This window comes from Conger conger, chromosome 14, assembly GCF_963514075.1.
Source record: "Conger conger chromosome 14, fConCon1.1, whole genome shotgun sequence".
Taxonomy (NCBI): domain Eukaryota; kingdom Metazoa; phylum Chordata; class Actinopteri; order Anguilliformes; family Congridae; genus Conger; species Conger conger.
Window position 1 is genome coordinate 34,481,423 of NC_083773.1, and position 16,241 is coordinate 34,497,663.

The 16,241-nt window shown below is 42.6% G+C and overlaps 1 protein-coding gene across 1 annotated transcript; it reads right to left on the reverse strand.

Moving 5' to 3' along the window:
• Positions 1 to 2,145: 2,145 nt before the first annotated feature.
• Positions 2,146 to 14,346, reverse strand: matn4 (matrilin 4). Its single transcript, XM_061219650.1, has 11 exons — positions 14,277 to 14,346; positions 13,453 to 14,022; positions 12,645 to 12,767; positions 11,490 to 11,612; positions 11,006 to 11,128; positions 9,716 to 9,838; positions 7,986 to 8,108; positions 6,253 to 6,666; positions 5,634 to 5,786; positions 4,947 to 5,051; positions 2,146 to 2,204 (listed from the first exon to the last, which is right to left on the reverse strand). Exons 1-11 carry the CDS (start codon positions 14,344 to 14,346, stop codon positions 2,146 to 2,148), a joined length of 1,986 nt encoding a protein of 661 aa, XP_061075634.1.
• Positions 14,347 to 16,241: the final 1,895 nt, after the last annotated feature.

Genomic DNA, 16,241 nt, shown 5'->3' on the forward strand with positions numbered 1-16,241 from the left:
AAACGTGGCCAAGCTGGGTAGGCTTCAATCAATAGACCAATTCATATTCCTTCAAAGTGGACAGGCAAATATGTTTGCATTTGACATCAAGTGATCATACAACACATGTTGCTGAATTCATTACCAAAGCCCAGATATGAACTTCTGACTCCTTCATTTTCAATGGATACTAGGGTTACACAACCCATCATCAACAAACACACTGAAGAAATGCACACCCTCCAAATCACAAAGAACCATGTCTTAAAAAAGATAGTGTGTCACTTGACACAGGACAGAAACAAAGAGGATAACAAAGAGGATTCAATAATTTACTTCAGAAATTTGACCAATTATTCTGGTACAAATGTGCCTTTCTCTATGAGTGATACAACCTGTGTCTAACATTAACGTATGGTCTGCTGATAATATTTTACTGTGGTACTGAAATTTCCTTACAATGATTTGGCCACTATAATCACTGTGCACATTTTCTTGATATCCTTCCGTATTTTGACCACAAAGTGTGCATCAAACATGGGGTCATGACATTCTCTTCAAATATGCACAATTACAATTTTACGAGAAGAATCCATAACGATTTATGATACAGCCTGTTAAGTAAATAGTACTCATTGGGTAGGCACACAGCTACTTGTGTAATTATTAGGTAAGTAGGGGAGACCGTGGCACAAACGGGCATGTTGAAACATGAGGGTTTTGCAAGAATGATGGGTTTGTTTTCACTAATGTTTTAGGCTATAGCAATGTGCTTCTCATATGTGATTGGCTTGAAAACTTAATCAAGAGTTAATTAACAAATTTGTGTTTTAGCACCATGAAAGTAATGTTTTTTTTAACCAAATTATTTTTAGAATAATGGATGATATGTGATCGCCACAGACTCCAAATATAACTTGTAATGTAACCTTGTATAATCCACAAATGTAAACGGTACGGAATGTTGGATTCACAAGCTTTTGACTAAATCAGCTTTTTCCAGTCCTTTTTTTGACATTTTGTTATGCCCTGGAACTGTTTAAATTTGCCCCATAGCCGGGGCATGTTGCATCAGTTTCACTGCCGCTGCTTTCGACTGAATGGTAATTGCCAGAAATGTCCGAGAACTGTACCGATGGTCTGTAGTCATAGCAAAGATCTGGATGAAAAATATTTGCTTTAATGTGTGTATATATTTTTGAATTACGCGAAAACCTAAAAGTGTTTGGTTATTCCCTGGTCTCCCCTACTTTGATTTCAGTGGGCAAGAGCACACGCACAACTTTCCACCAGCAGTCACAGTCATTGTTGACAAGTGCTCCTGGTCAATGCCAGTATCACCCAGTATTCACAAAGAAAGTACTATGTATTTAAGGGGCTGTAAAATAAAGTGTTACTTAAAACTGCAATCAATTTGATTAAATTCATAAAACTTCAATCAACAAGGCACAGATCAGAAATAGTATGATACAAGTATATATTTCCTCTTTATTCCAATCTAAAGTTGAGAATTTACTGTCTCAGAGCTAAATAACAGTGGAATATTGTCCATATTCCACTGTTACTCAGGCAATAAGTTACATTCTTGATTGATGAAAGCAAAATATTTGTTTGACTGAAATAAAATGGAACCTAAATTAAGTTTGGTGGAAGTAGTGAAATTAATGTCATTTTAGAATGTCTCAAGGGATGTGAATCAGTGATAAGCTCACAGAAATTATTTAGAACTAAACAAGCTGCACTAGAGCAATGCTGCTCTTTTCAGAGATAACTTGCCTTGATACAGACTTTGAAAATATGGTAGAAAAACAATTTTCTGATGCATATAATGATTGTACATTATAAATATAAAAATAAAAAATGTATCAAATATGTCAGACTTGGATAGAAACAAAATAGTAGCTGGTGGGGAAATAAAGGCTTTGCTTAGATGTTACCTGCACAATCTGAGAGAAGGTATAATGTCCATGGATGTATATAAATTTTTGATATGTTTAAATGGTGCTGCACGTCTACGTGCACCAATTCATCACGTTAAAATTGTGAATTACAGTACGTGAGATAAACCCTACAGGTGTAGAATATTATTACTCTTTCATTGTTTTCTGAAACAAAGCACGCTTGCATAAGATGCTCTTGAAGGAAGAAAACCTAGGAGCATCATCCTCACTTCCGAGACAGCAGCTGGTTCTCCAGGTCCTCCAGTCTGGCTGTCATCACTGAGAGTGGAAGCTGTTAAGGTGAAGTCCCAGTATTTTTCTCCAATCACACAACTTTGCTAATTAAAACTAGCTTTCAACTTTCAAAAGCTTTATTTAACTGGTCCAATATCCAATATCAGTTAACATAATAATTAGCGATGCCTCATTGTCTGGACCTTTACGATTTTAGAAGATAACAAGAATGGGATTCTAAGGCTTTTGGCTGTTTTAAGTTACATAAAAACAAACAGTTTTTAATACTTCCTATTTGGAAATATTGACCATTTATACTTTCTTTTGCAATGCATTGCTGTTCCCATGAGACTCATTTTAATACTGTCACATCTTTGTTTTAAAGTAATCATTTTTGTCTTCAATGAAACAAGCTAAGTATTGTACAATGCATTGAGCATATAAATTGCAAGCAAGAGATATTCCCTGTCTATTTAATTTTCTGATTCTCCTGGAGTTATGGATCTATGATTGAAATCACTGAGATTATTTTTCCCCATTCTGATGGTTGATGTGAACATTAACTGAAGCTGCTGCCACACAATTGGCTAATGAGATAACCGCATGAATAAGTACGTGTTCCAAATAAAGTGCCCAATGAATGTATATGTAGAATACAGACGTTCAAGGAGTTCAAGGTCTGTCAGTTACACTCTCACAGTAGTGCCACTGTGCCCCTTTCTCCTTCTCCAGATCCAGGCCTTTAAGAGAAAAATAAACAGTTGGCCTATGAAACTAAATCACTTTCCCAAGTTCCCCTTTTCTGGACAGACACACAAGTCTCTGGACTCAAGAAAACAAGGAAGCATTTTCCAAGCTGATGAGCAGGAGGAAAGGAGAGATTAGATGCCTTTTTTCAGACAGCTACTTAAGTCTCTGTTCTAAGAAACGAATTCCTTGTGACGAATGGAACAAATGTGCTCTTTATGCCAAGTGCAACTCTTTAGTAGAGATGGGCAACAAGGGACGTATCTGTTTCTGGCTTTCTTGCCAAGTTCTGGCCTGAATTATTTAATTAGACAACATTTACACCATCTGACATATTAGCTCTATTTCTTGTTTAGTGCATGAATGACAGCTGAAGACTGTTCTTGTGGCCCTATATACAATGTTTTTGATCAAATCAATGAGTGAACCAGTGTTGTTGTATATTGTACAGTCAATTAGTTCATTTAGCCACGGTGATTGGTGGAAACAAAAAACTACATACATACCTGTACTCCAGGTCCAAAAATTGCCCATCCCTTAGGGGGTCTTAAAGGGCATACAGTAGATGGAAGAAACACATGGCAGGACTTTTACTTTCTGACCCCTGGACTTTCCACCTCAGTGCAGCTGAAGCATGTGTTCTCTCATGCACTCACCCATGAGCCAGTGACTATTTTCCACATAAAACGCAAGACAGCCGGAAATGTACCTGTCCCAAACATTAGAAAGATATCTAAACAGTTAGAGGTAAACAAAGAAAAGAATTGTGAATTAAATACAGTGCAGTCCATAACTATTTGGGCAGTGGTACAATGTGGTTCTGTTCTTTCTTCTTTTGTCTCTGTATTCCAGCACATTGGTCTTGCAGTGAAGCTATACATATGAGGTTAAAATACAGACTGTCTATACAGTAATTTGAGTGTATTTACATCCATATTGGATAATCTGTATAGGAATTACATTCTTTTTTATACATAGTCCCCCCATTTTAGGGGACCAAAAGTAACTGGACTTACTTTTGTAATCGGGCCACTGGGATTCTCAGCTGTTTCTGATTAGTCAGGTACAATCGTATGCAAAAATTTGGGCACCCCTCTTCACAAAGATTTTTACAATTTCTATCTTGGTGAAGAGAAGCAAAACTGAACTGTACATGTAACAGAGTTAAAACATTTCTGCAAATTTTGAAGCTTTTTATTTTCATGTTCACTGTTTATAAATGATAAAAAAAGGAAAAGGGCCCTGTGCAAAACTTAAACAAATTCCACCAAATATTGAAATAGAAATTCTATAGGATGTTCAAAGGTCAGTCCAGACATTGAAGTTGAAGAGAGGTTGGGTATTCCATTAAGACAACGATCCCAAGCATACTATCAATCGTGCTGTACATGCAAGGAGGCTGAAGAATATTTCTGAACTAGAGGTGTTATGGTGCTGGCTCACTTGCCTTAATTGATGATGTAACTGCTGATAGCAGCTGAAAAAATAATTCTGGAGTCTCCAGAAGCATCTTATTTGCTCAAGTTCAATCAAATGTCTCCAAATTCATTGGACGGTGCTTCATTCCACAGCAAGGCAATGATACCAGCACTATTTTTCTTCTCAATGATATTCCAAACGATTTGTCCCAGTAAGCCAAGTGTTTGGCATATGTCTCTGACTGTTTTTTCTTATTTATCACCATCATTATGGCTTGACTTTCATTGGAACAACTCTTGTCCTGATGTTGACAACACAGGCAATCAAAAGCCTAGAATCAAGACTAGATACTAAAAGCTTTCTTGTATCTGCACTAAGAAGCCAACTGTCCAATTACTTCTGTTCCCATACAATGGGGGAATGATGTATAAATAGGGATGTTCCAACATTGATTGCCTTATATACATGTAAATACTTTGAAATTAAAGGTACCAGTGTGCACTTCAACTTCATACTCATTGTTTCATTTCAAATACAATCTGCTGGAGTACAAAAGAACAGAAGTTGTACCACTGTTCAAATACATATGGAATGAACTGTCGGTGACTTTGTGAGGGCAAAGGATATGTTTTTGAGTCAGGTTCTCCATAGATGTCATGGTGGCCTGCTGGAATTCCACCAAACTCTCACAAGCGCAGGGATCTTTCACCTCGATCTCCCCCTGGCTCTCCTCTGGGAAACGGCAACACAGATGAGCAAAAAGTGAGTCCTCAAATGCAATTAAATCACCACATAGCCCTGATCTACTGCCCACTGTTGTTGGTCACCTTCCTTAAAATCTATCAACATTCTATGAGCCCTGTCTAAATGTAGCACCTACATAGTTTTATATCCCTGGTTCTGCTTTTATAATTTCTTAAGACAAACATACACAACACCCGCAGAAGTTGGCACAAAATTCTGAATTGGTTCGACCCGTGTTGTGCACCCTGTCTTAAGGTAAAGACCTTAAAACATGAAAATAATTTGAATCCATGAATATATTCAAACTCTTTTAGAAAATGTTTCCTATATGTTTCATAGTACTAGGAAAAGATGGCTGAATGAAATGAATAAAAAAGCAGGCATCAGAAGCCAATAAGCATTCGAAGTATCCCTTGGAAAGAGTAGAAGTACAGAATAAGAGTGTCCTTTTCCCGGAACATGTCGGTTCACAAACCCTTTGCTCTCAACCCCTTATTACAATTGGGCGACTCTAGGTGGTGCCAGAGACCAAACTATGTTCAGGGGGTCTGCCTGGCATGTGCCCGGTACCTGCACATATGTTGAGTTTCAGGTTCTCAGCAATCTGGTTGATGGCGGTGAAGTCAGTGGTGTAGAAGAAGTGTTTGTCCAGTGGCTCTGAGGCAATCTCCCGCAGCTCATCCTCCACGGCTTTCCCGACCCCCACCGCGTACATCGTGATACCTGCGGCGTGTGCAATTCACACATGGGACGGCCATCAATTCGCTTTCACAACACCAAACGACAGCAATCGACCTTAAAATATGTGCAAACAAAAAAAAAGTTCCTTGAGCAGCACTTATGAGCCATGGAAATACACACTCGTGGCTTAACGCACGCAATAGGTGATTTCACCCCTGTAAAAAGCTGCCGACACGTCTGAATAGCATAACTATACGCACAGGAAGGGACTGGTATTAAATGTGTGAGTGTAGGGGGGTAAATATGCAATCTCGGGCAGTGGAATGGAATTAATCTCCATGTGTGTGAGTGTAGGAGGGTAAATATGGGATCTCGGGCACAGTGGAATGGTATTAACCTCCGTGTGTGTGTAGGGGGGTAAATATGCAATCTTGGGCAGTGGAATGGTATTAAACTCCATGCATGTGTGTAGGGGGGTAAATATGGGATCTCGGGCACAGTTGGCCACCTGCATCCTTGGCTTTCTTGGCCCACTCTGTGATGTCGTCCTGAGAGCGTCCGTCGGTGAACACCAGGCCGACGCGGGGGATGTTCCTTTTGGCGGGGCGAGCCCCCTCGGACTCGGCGAAGCTGTTCTCCACCATGTGCTTGAGGGCCAGGCCGGTCATGGTTCCCTTCTCCATGTACTCCACCTTCATCACGGCGCTCTTGATGTCCTCCGGGTTCTGGTAGCGGCTGAGGGGGAACTCGGTCCGGACGCGGCTGGAGTACTGGACCAGGCCTACCCGGGTGCCGTGAGCCGACACATCCAGGGAGTCCACCACCTGGTTCACAAACTGCTTCACCAGCTCAAAGTTTTGAGGCCGCACGCTCTTGGAGCCGTCAATCAGCAGCACCAGGTCGATGTTGGCTGACCTGCAGGCTGAAATAAAGGCATTTCCCACTCGGCTTTGCTGCAGTGACAGTGGTTCTGCAACATGTCTAACTTCAGTCTGAAAATACAAGTTGAGGTAATTATAATATCTGTTTTCGGGATAGTGTAGGTAAATACACCAGGATATGTTGTTCATACTTTTATTTATGAAACTTGTTACAGGAGCCAGGTGAAATAGTGGGATGAGAATGACAAATCATGTAGCCTAGCTCTCATTCTGCTGAAAAAACACACAGGCTAATAATATGAAAAAACATAGGAGCTATTTTTGTTTTAATTTACATATGTTGAGCAAGCTAGCCAGAACATGGCATTTAGTTGACTTTTCATTAAAATGATTTTCAGTAGCCTAATTATTTTGTTGTAGTTGTAGTTTTGTTTTGTAGAATTTGTCATCTCCAATGACTGTGCATCTCCAAACACACCTTTTCTTTATGGTGTGCTACTAAGACTTAGCTGGCAATGGCTTTGTAGATCAGTGAGTTAGCAGTAATGTTAGCTAATAGACCTAGCTAGCTCAGAAGGCATTGGTGTCTGAAGTGAGTGTTGCCTGTGTCGTATTAACTTACGCACGTATTTCATGTCTTAATTCATAGCTACTTCAGCTAATTTACAACCAGAGCTAGCTATCGAACTTCAAATATTTTAATGTGACGATTTTAAATTTTAACGTTAGCTAATCAACTACAGCTAGCTACATTTGCTGATCCGTTGTTACATGATGTGCCACCTAAAATGCAACTGACAACCGAAAGTGAAACATTTTCTCTTTTATTTAGAATAACACCATATAACTAGGCAGCCTGAGCCAACTAGCTAGCTAAGCTAAATTATATCTCACAAGTTACAAGTAGGCCAATGACCACTGGCACTGACAGAAACTAAACTAACAGCATTTCAAGTCATCAATATGGCGACCAGCTGTCTTGTGACGCCACATGAGATCTATGAATAGGGAAAGTGCAGTTAAAACTAAGATGGAGTGTATGGGGAAAGTGCAAGTTAAACTAAGATAGTGCCCATAGGGAAAACACAAGTAAAATGAAGATGGTGTGTACAGGGAAATCACAAGTAAAACTAAGATTGTGTGTATCAGGAAATCACAGGTAAAGCCTAGATGGTATGTACAGGGAAACACAGGTAAAATTAAGATAGGTGTATAGGGAAAACACAGGTAAAACGAAGTTGGTGTGTACAGGGAAATCACAAGTAAAAGGAAGATGGTGTGTATCAGGAAATCACAGGTAAAACCTAGATGGTGTATAGGGAAATCACAGGTTAAACTAAGGTGCCGGTGTAGTCCTTACTGCCACAGCTCTTGCCATCCTCCTGCAGAAGCTGGCCTTCGGGGCAGATGCAGAAGTAGGATCCAGGGGTGCTGACGCACTGATGATCACAGCCGTGCTCCACTGTGTTACACAGGTTGTCCGCTGAGGGGGAGAAACAGCCACTGCTCAATCTGACTGTATCACCTTTTCATTTATCACTTATAACCATCTTAAAATAATAGTAATTGGATTAAAACAAACCATACGGAAGATTCATTCATTCATAATTCATTATCCTAACCCGCTTATCCTGAACAGGGTCGCAAGGGGGCTGGAGCCTATCCCAGCATACATTGGGCGAAAGGCAGGAATACACCCTGGACAGGTCGCCAGTCCATCGCAGGGGACACACACCATTCACTCACACACGCATACCTATGGGCAATTTAGACTCTCCAGTCAGCCTATCCTGGATGTCTTGCATGTCTTTGGACCGTGGGAGGAAACCAGAGTACCCGGAGGAAACCCACACGAACACGGGGAGAACATGCAAACTCCACACAGAGAGGCCCCGGCCAACCAGGATTTGACCCAGGACCTCCTTGCTTTGAGGCGGCAGTGCTACCCACTGCACCATCCGTGCCGCCCCATACGGAAGATGGATACATGAAATGTAATGCTTAACAGTGTAATTGTGCAATGATTTAAAATGAGATGTGTATTAGAGCCTGATTCATATTGTGCAGATCACCCAGACAACAGCATTCATCTTCCCAAAAGGCAGACTGCGTCTCATCCTGCTTGTTGCTGATAGCGAGGGAATCCTTAGTGCCGATGCCGGACCAGGGAGCCACTGACATGCTGATTCATTACAAACTACCACCACATTACTTCCATCAATCACACAGATTGGACATTACGGACTGAACATGTACAAATAATTTCAAAACTGGACATTCCTGTCAAAAACCAGAGGTCTGGCAAACCTAGTTGCTGACTGTGTCTCAGCCTGTGTGTGGTTGACTGTGTCGAATCCTGTGTGCTGCGGACTGGGTCTCACCCTGTGTGTGGTTGACTGTCTAATTTTGTGTGCTGCTGACTGGGTCTTAGCCTGTGTGTGGTTGACTGTGTCTAATTTTGTGTGCTCCTGACTGGGTCTTAGCCTGTGTGTGGTTGACTGTGTCTAATTTTGTGTGCTCCTGACTGGGTCTTAGCCTGTGTGTGGTTGACTGTGTCTAATTTTGTGTGCTGCTGACTGGGTCTTAGCCTGTGTGTGGTTGACTGTGTCTAATTTTGTGTGCTGCTGACTGGGTCTTAGCCTGTGTGTGGTTGACTGTGTCTAATTTTGTGTGCTGCTGACTGGGTCTTAGCCTGTGTGTGGTTGACTGTGTCTAATTTTGTGTGTTGCTGACTGCACGTGGCTGTGGAATGTTTGTGAGTAGCCCAAGCAGGTGGGTTTTAGGAGGATTCTGCCTTGTGTGGAGTGCAGAAAGCAGATATTGGGACAAAAGGTGTTTGATCACCCTCTGGCACTAAGCAGCTGCTGGGCTCGTGGCTAAACGGATGCACTGCTGTGTATCCACTAGTAAAACAGAAACAGCCACACACCCAGAATATCCTGGTAAAGACTACTAATGTCAAAAACAATGTTTTTGCAGAAGGTCCAGGCCCATTTTATGTGTGCAGTTATCCTCATTTTACTTTCAGAGGTTATGTTCTCTATGACAGCCATTCTCTCCGTGGGAATGTTTTTACTCTCCAACACTTACACAGGCAGATTTTCCCGTCCTCCTGGAGTGTGTGTCCCTCATTACAGCGGCAGAAATAGCCGTTCAGCACACCGACACACTCGTGCTGACAGCTGTGATTCCCAAACGAACAGTAGTCGATCACTGAAGGGAAGGAAGCATGTGAAGACATTCACTAAGCAGCGCAAAGCCTTTCAGAAGGATGGACACATTGGGTCTGGTTAAGAGCTGTAATGGTTAATTGTGTTACTTTAGCATCAAAACGCTTTAATCCCAGGATGCAGTCTCAGACTACCTAATACTTTATGAATGTACAGGTCCAATACTAAAAATGATGTCATGTCATCATTGATGTTACATTTAGTTAATATTAAATCATCAGAGGCTTGTATTGTGAAGCTTGGCCACACTGAAGCTTGGTTATACAAGCTCCTCAAAATTAGTTAATTTACAGAACAAATCAAAACAGACGAATCACCGGGGCAAATCAAAACTGTCCAATCACAATGGCAAATAAAACAAACTGGATCTAAAATAGCATCCCATGATTAACTTTTGCAAAGCGTGCAAAGCATAAGCAATCAAAACAAGCACCATAAGAAAGGATTATTACAGTATTAACAAATATTGATTCATATTTGTTAATCACTACATCATCAAAAAATAATGCCCTTTTGCCTATGATTACGTATGATGGATAAATATAGCCAATCCATTCTTCAAAGCGTAAGTAATCTAAATTAATTAATATTTCATAGAATACATAGTTTGTACAATTTGTATCCCCCCACAGCGTTTCCAATATATTTTAAATTGTATTCACAGCACAATTCATTATCTAATTTTGTTACACTGCATGTGGTTGCCAATTTATCAACGCTGTTTGTGTGAAATGAACAAGAATACAAGGCTCTGCGTTCTGTTTCTGATTCAGGTCAATAAAACTGTCTTTTTGTGAAACAACAGAGATCCATGATGTGTAATTTGCAGGACATAGTCAAATAGCTCAGCTCTGGAATGCTTAGGGTCATCTCCCAGGGTGACAGGGGTCACATCTGGGACCTTCCTCTTTACAGGGAGATAAAAAAGGCATTGTCCTTAGAAAGGCTGGATGGCCTGTTTAAACTGTGGGGTCACAGACATCATAAGCTCACAGCCCTGCTTTATAGAGCTTTTGAATGCTTTAATTGCAGTACATTGTCTTCCACAATGCAGGTCTTCCCTCTAAAAGAATATGCCAGGCATTGAGATGACTATGATGTCTGTGACGAGTATGTGTGTGTGTGTGTGTGTGTGTGGGTGGGTTCTCACTTGTGCAGGTCTTCTTGTCCTCATTGAGTGTATACCCAGAGTTGCAGTCGCATGTGTAGGAACCGGGGGAACTGATACAGATCTGCTCACAGTCATGTTTTCCCTCTGCACACAGGTCAATTACTGCCAGAGAGGGGGAGAGATGAAAATGGGTGTGGGTATGTGTTTATGTGAGTCTGTATAGGAAGTAAAAGTGTGTGTGTTGTGTGTGTGAGTACGTGCATTTACTGTATGGTGTGTGTGTGTGTGTGTGTGCATGTGTATATGGTGTATGTTTGTGAGTATGCGTGTGTATGGTGTTTGTGTTTGTGTGTGTGTGTGTGTGTGTGTATGTGCATGGCACAGTGTTTCTGTGCATGGTCAGGAAGGGATGGCAAATAGACTGTTAGAGAGTGAGTGTGTGTCCGTACGTGCGTGTGCACATACTGCACGTGAGTGCGTGAATGTGTGCAGCGGCCCCCACAGCGTGCTGCTTCTCACTGACCGGCGCAGGTCTTCTTGTCCTCGTTGAGTGTGTACCCGTCGTTGCAGTCGCATGAGTAGGAGCCGGGAGAGCTCACACAGATCTGCTCACAGTCATGTTTTTCCTCTGCACACAGGTCAATTACTGCCAGAGAGAGAGGCCAAGGGCATAGCTATTAAACACACCCCACGCAGCAACATTGCATCACATTTACATCAAATCATATGGGAAAGAGTTTTTTGGTATAATTGTGCAGTTGGCTTTGGTTCTTTCAGAATATTCCTCATTACTCTGCAACCATTCTGTTATAAGCAATGTGTAAGGGAGCCATTTCAGGTCACTTTAAAACTTTAACTGAAGGCAGCTGGCAGTAGGCTACACTCTGCTTCTTAAGTAATGCATTTTCTTTACATTGAAGGCCCACACGGAAAGAGCAGTGATGTAGGTTTTTCAAAAAGTCCCTAACCCTGCCCCCAGAGCGCCCCAGAGCCCAGTGGTCAGCTCTCTGTGCTAACTTTTAGCATCGTCATCCGATAATTACGCAAAAATGTATGTCATGTCACGTTTTTTTTTTCTTGAATCAGTATGAAACACAAATCGAAAGCTCCAAGATGATATGAACATTGAAACTATGTGTGTGCATTGAGGTCACCCCCTCAGAGACAGTCAGTCTACCAGTACTAGATCATAGTAAATGAGAACTACACGGCCTGGGAAGGAATGGCAGTGTAGCATGCAGTTTGCAGAGTCTGTTTTGTAACCAGGAGATTGCAGGCTCAAATCCTGCTGTGAACATGGCACATTTTATTTTGCTTAGCTTTTATTTCTGACCATTTACACCTGGGTTAAGGTGCCTGCTAAACAGTGCATTGTTGAAGGTATTGCACACAGATCCAGAAAAAGATTCACATCATATTAATCTACATGGAATGATCTATTCACCAAAGTTACATTTACCTGACACAGTTTAAATTAATCTTCCATGCAATAAATGGCATACAATCCCATTTAATACAAATACATTTGAAATGGTACGTACAGTATATACAACTTTGATTGTAACTCATGATCAAGACTTAAACAAGAATCCCATTTTTGTTATATTTGATTTGATTATTCTGTCATCTCTTGGGTGTCTGTGACCGCTAGAGATCCATACGTTTGGAGGCAGCCCACCTGCACACGTTTTGCCGTCATCGTTGAGCCGATACCCTGGAAGGCATTCACACTGGTAGGAGTCAGGGGAGCTCTCACAGATGTGCTCACAGCCATGGTCAGACTCCAGACACAGGTCCATCCCTTCAGACATAGCAAGCTCAGAACAACTATACCATACCATACTGACAGAAATAACTACATAGTTACATTATTGGCATTTTGGCAGACGCTCTTATCCAGAGCAACGTGCAGTTGATTAGACTAAGCAGGAGACAATCCTCCCCTGGAGCAGTGCAGGGTTAAGGGCCCAACAGCTGTGCGGATCTTATTGCGGCTACACTGGGATTAGGACAACCGACCTTGTGTGTCCCAGTCGTTTACCTTAACCACTACGCTACAGGCCGCCCTAGTCCTGGAAACAAGACAAGCCATCATAGTGGTAATTATAGGCCAGTCTAACGTGCTCAATATAATGTTATGTAATAAATAATTAGTTTATATTAATTAATATGTTTATGATATTATACAATACTACTTACATACAGAATAGACAAAAATAGATTTCAAAATCGGATATTCAAAAAGCCTTTAAAATTATTGTCATCAAAACCAATTTTCTTAATTGTCTTCTGGAATTTAAATAAAACCGTGGATAACATATCTGTGCCGAATCCAATCCTGAGCAGAACAAAACATTGTGCATTGTTAGGTGTCCTAAATGTTATTGAAATAATAACATCTAGTATAAAGTTAGGAGGTGATGAACTCAAACATCAGCCGAAGTGCGGAGGCTAACAGGGCCATTTTGACCGTGGCATTATCTTACCACAGAGCTTGTCCTGGAACTGCAGGCCAAACTGGTGGATGAGGTCGAAGGACTCGACCAGGAAGACGTGGTCCTCATGGGGCGGGGAAGCCATGGCGCGCAGGGAGCCCATGTCAGCCCTGGCCACGCCCACGGCGTAGATCTCGATGCCCTTCTCCCGGGCGGCGGCCGCCACCTCAGCCACGCGGTCCTGCGGCCGGCCGTCCGTCACGATCACGGCCACGTCGGGCACCCGCGGGCGCGCGCCCTCCTCGGCGGAGAAGGCCACGTTCATGGCGTACTTGATGGCCAGGCCCGTCATGGTGCCCTGCGCCAGGGGGATGATCTCGTTGATGCCCTTCACCATGTCCTCCAGCTTGGTGAAGTCCTTGAGGGAGAAGACGTTCTGGACCTGGCTGGAGTACTGCACCACGCCCACGTGCGTGCCGTCGGGCCCCACGTCCAGCGTGTGGATGATGTCGATCATGAACTTGCGCATGGTCTCGAACTCGTGCGGCCGGACGCTGCGTGAGCCGTCGATGATGAACACCAGGTCCACCGGCCCGGCCTTGCACTTCTGCTCCAGGACACCTCAAACGTTTGTAAATTGTGATTCAAGCATTAAAACCATTGCCAGTGTAGAGCGTAGAATGTAACTACATTAAATTACAGACGGTCTTATCCAGAGTGACGTACAATGAAGTATTACAATACTAAGGTTTGCAATAAGGGATCAATGAACGGACAGAAAAAGACCAACAGAAATGCACAAAGACATCGACAGTAGACATGCAGATAAGTGATAGATTCATAAATAGATTGACAGTTTGGTATAAGATGTTAACCTGCTTGTGGCATGGCGTCAGACAGGATGCTGAGGGAGAGGAGCGACGCACAGATCAGTAGCAGTCTCATGTTCAGGGTGCCGGCTCTGGTGTCTGGTCTTGACAGATGCAAACCGAACTGCGTGGAAAACAAAACCTCCATTCAAAGCAAATTCTCTTAACGAGGCAACATTCCTGCCCGGCCCTCCCCATAAAAGGCCTAAACAGATGGCTTGGAAGCAGAGCTCCACCTAATAGATGGCCGGCGAAAGAGGATGTGCTCATGAATCATGCACAAGACTGCTGGCAAAGTTCAAAGAGATCAGGAAGTAATGACTACAAAGTAAATGTCTGACAAGTGATTCTAAATATAAATGGCCTGGCATTGTGCGTTCACACTATTTCTATTAGTTTATCAGTGACGGGCACCGAGATATGCCGGAAGGTTCCCAGGAGCAGCGGGTTTCATCATCAATTGGCTTTGTGTTGATCAGTTGATCCAAATACGCACTGGGAATTAGTCTGGAAATAACATAGCCAAGACCACCAGCGCTACAAAGGCACCATATGTTTTAAGTCTTATTGTCAGGAGCATGTGTGAGAAACCACAGCTTCGACATTACGAACAGGACTACAACCATGAAACCAGTGTGGGATGGAGAAAATATTATCTAGTAAGATATACAGAATACAGGGCAACTTATACTTTTTTTCATATACTTTTTTGGAAACCACTCCTTTTTTAAGTAATATGACTATTGTAGTTATTTACTGACCCAGGATGCTTGCACAATACTATTTAGTGGCATGAAAATTACACAGCACTAAATTGCTTTTAACAGTTTTTAACAGCTAAAGGCCCTGTGTACAGCAAACCAAAAGGTTGCCCACACAGAGTTGAGTTCAGCAGGAGGCGTCACACATAGGAGGGGTGGGGGGGGGGGCATAGGAGGGGGTGGGGAGGCTGGAGCAGAAGAGAGAGGAGGTGGGAGCAGAGAGCTCTTTGTCCCGTTTCCCCGGGGGGCCCGTGGGTCGGCACACAGACGGCGCGGGCCTAGGCCGGAGACCCCAGAAGGCTGCGGCCTCACTCAGCCTCCTCTGAGACTTTGTGCACAAGCCAGAAACTGTTTCAGGAGGTTCCTACTGAAACTAAAGCCTGGTTCCCCTTCTGTAGGGACTACAAAGAGCCCCAGTGTACCCCTGCCCCATGCGGACACTGTGCTGAAGTGGCCCTGTTCACTGCAGGCCCCTGGCTGCTATACAATGTAAACACGCACAAAAAAAGTATCCAGTACGGGCTACCGTACACTTTCGGTCCCTACTTGTAGTGCCCCCTGAACGAACGCCATGAACACTCAACGCAACCGGTTCCAGATTATTCGTGATGTAGTCACTAATTGAGAGTGAACAAAACTATAAAATAACAAATTTATTATCCATTGATAAATGATGACATAACCCATGCGATATGACAAAGAAGGCAAAATCCACATCCAATAACCACACAAAAATGAAAATCCACAGTCTTTGCCTTGTATTAGCCTTTGTTATTGCATCTTCAAATGTACCTAAATCACAGTTCTGTAAATAATTATTTGTCTCCCAAGGGTTGTGAGACAAATAATGTGCATCCAATCTCCAATAATGTATGTCCAATCTAAGTCACATGATCGGTTGTATATCACAGGTGCCTTTCACAACATGTTTCCCATTACCTTTACCAACCAAAACATTGTGTGATCCTTCACATAATCCACTCCTCCAGAATCAATGGTAACATAAGCAGCTGCAGAAGGCTACAGGCTAACCATGTTTATGTTCATAGTAGAATGGAGTTATATGAGGCGTGGAAGACCCGGGAAGTGTTCAGGCTTTGGCCTCTGAGGACTCGGTGAGGAACAGCGTGAGGCTGCAGCGTTACCATGAGAAACGACTGGGATGTCAGCGGTACTTCCTCCGGAAAGCACTGAGGTTAATGCAACTTCC

What these genes read in the sequence shown, in the direction of transcription:
- matn4 (XM_061219650.1), bottom strand. Translation starts at nt 14,346, where the DNA reads ATGAGACTGCTACTGATCTGTGCGTCGCTCCTCTCCCTCAGCATCCTG. An exon ending in TGACGCCATGCCACAAGCAG is followed by an intron (nt 14,023 to 14,276) that starts GTTAACATCTTA and finishes CAAACGTTTGAG; the next exon opens with GTGTCCTGGAGCAGAAGTGC. An exon ending in GGAGAACCTGACTCAAAAAC is followed by an intron (nt 2,205 to 4,946) that starts ATATCCTTTGCC and finishes AACAGCTTCCAC; the next exon opens with TCTCAGTGATGACAGCCAGA.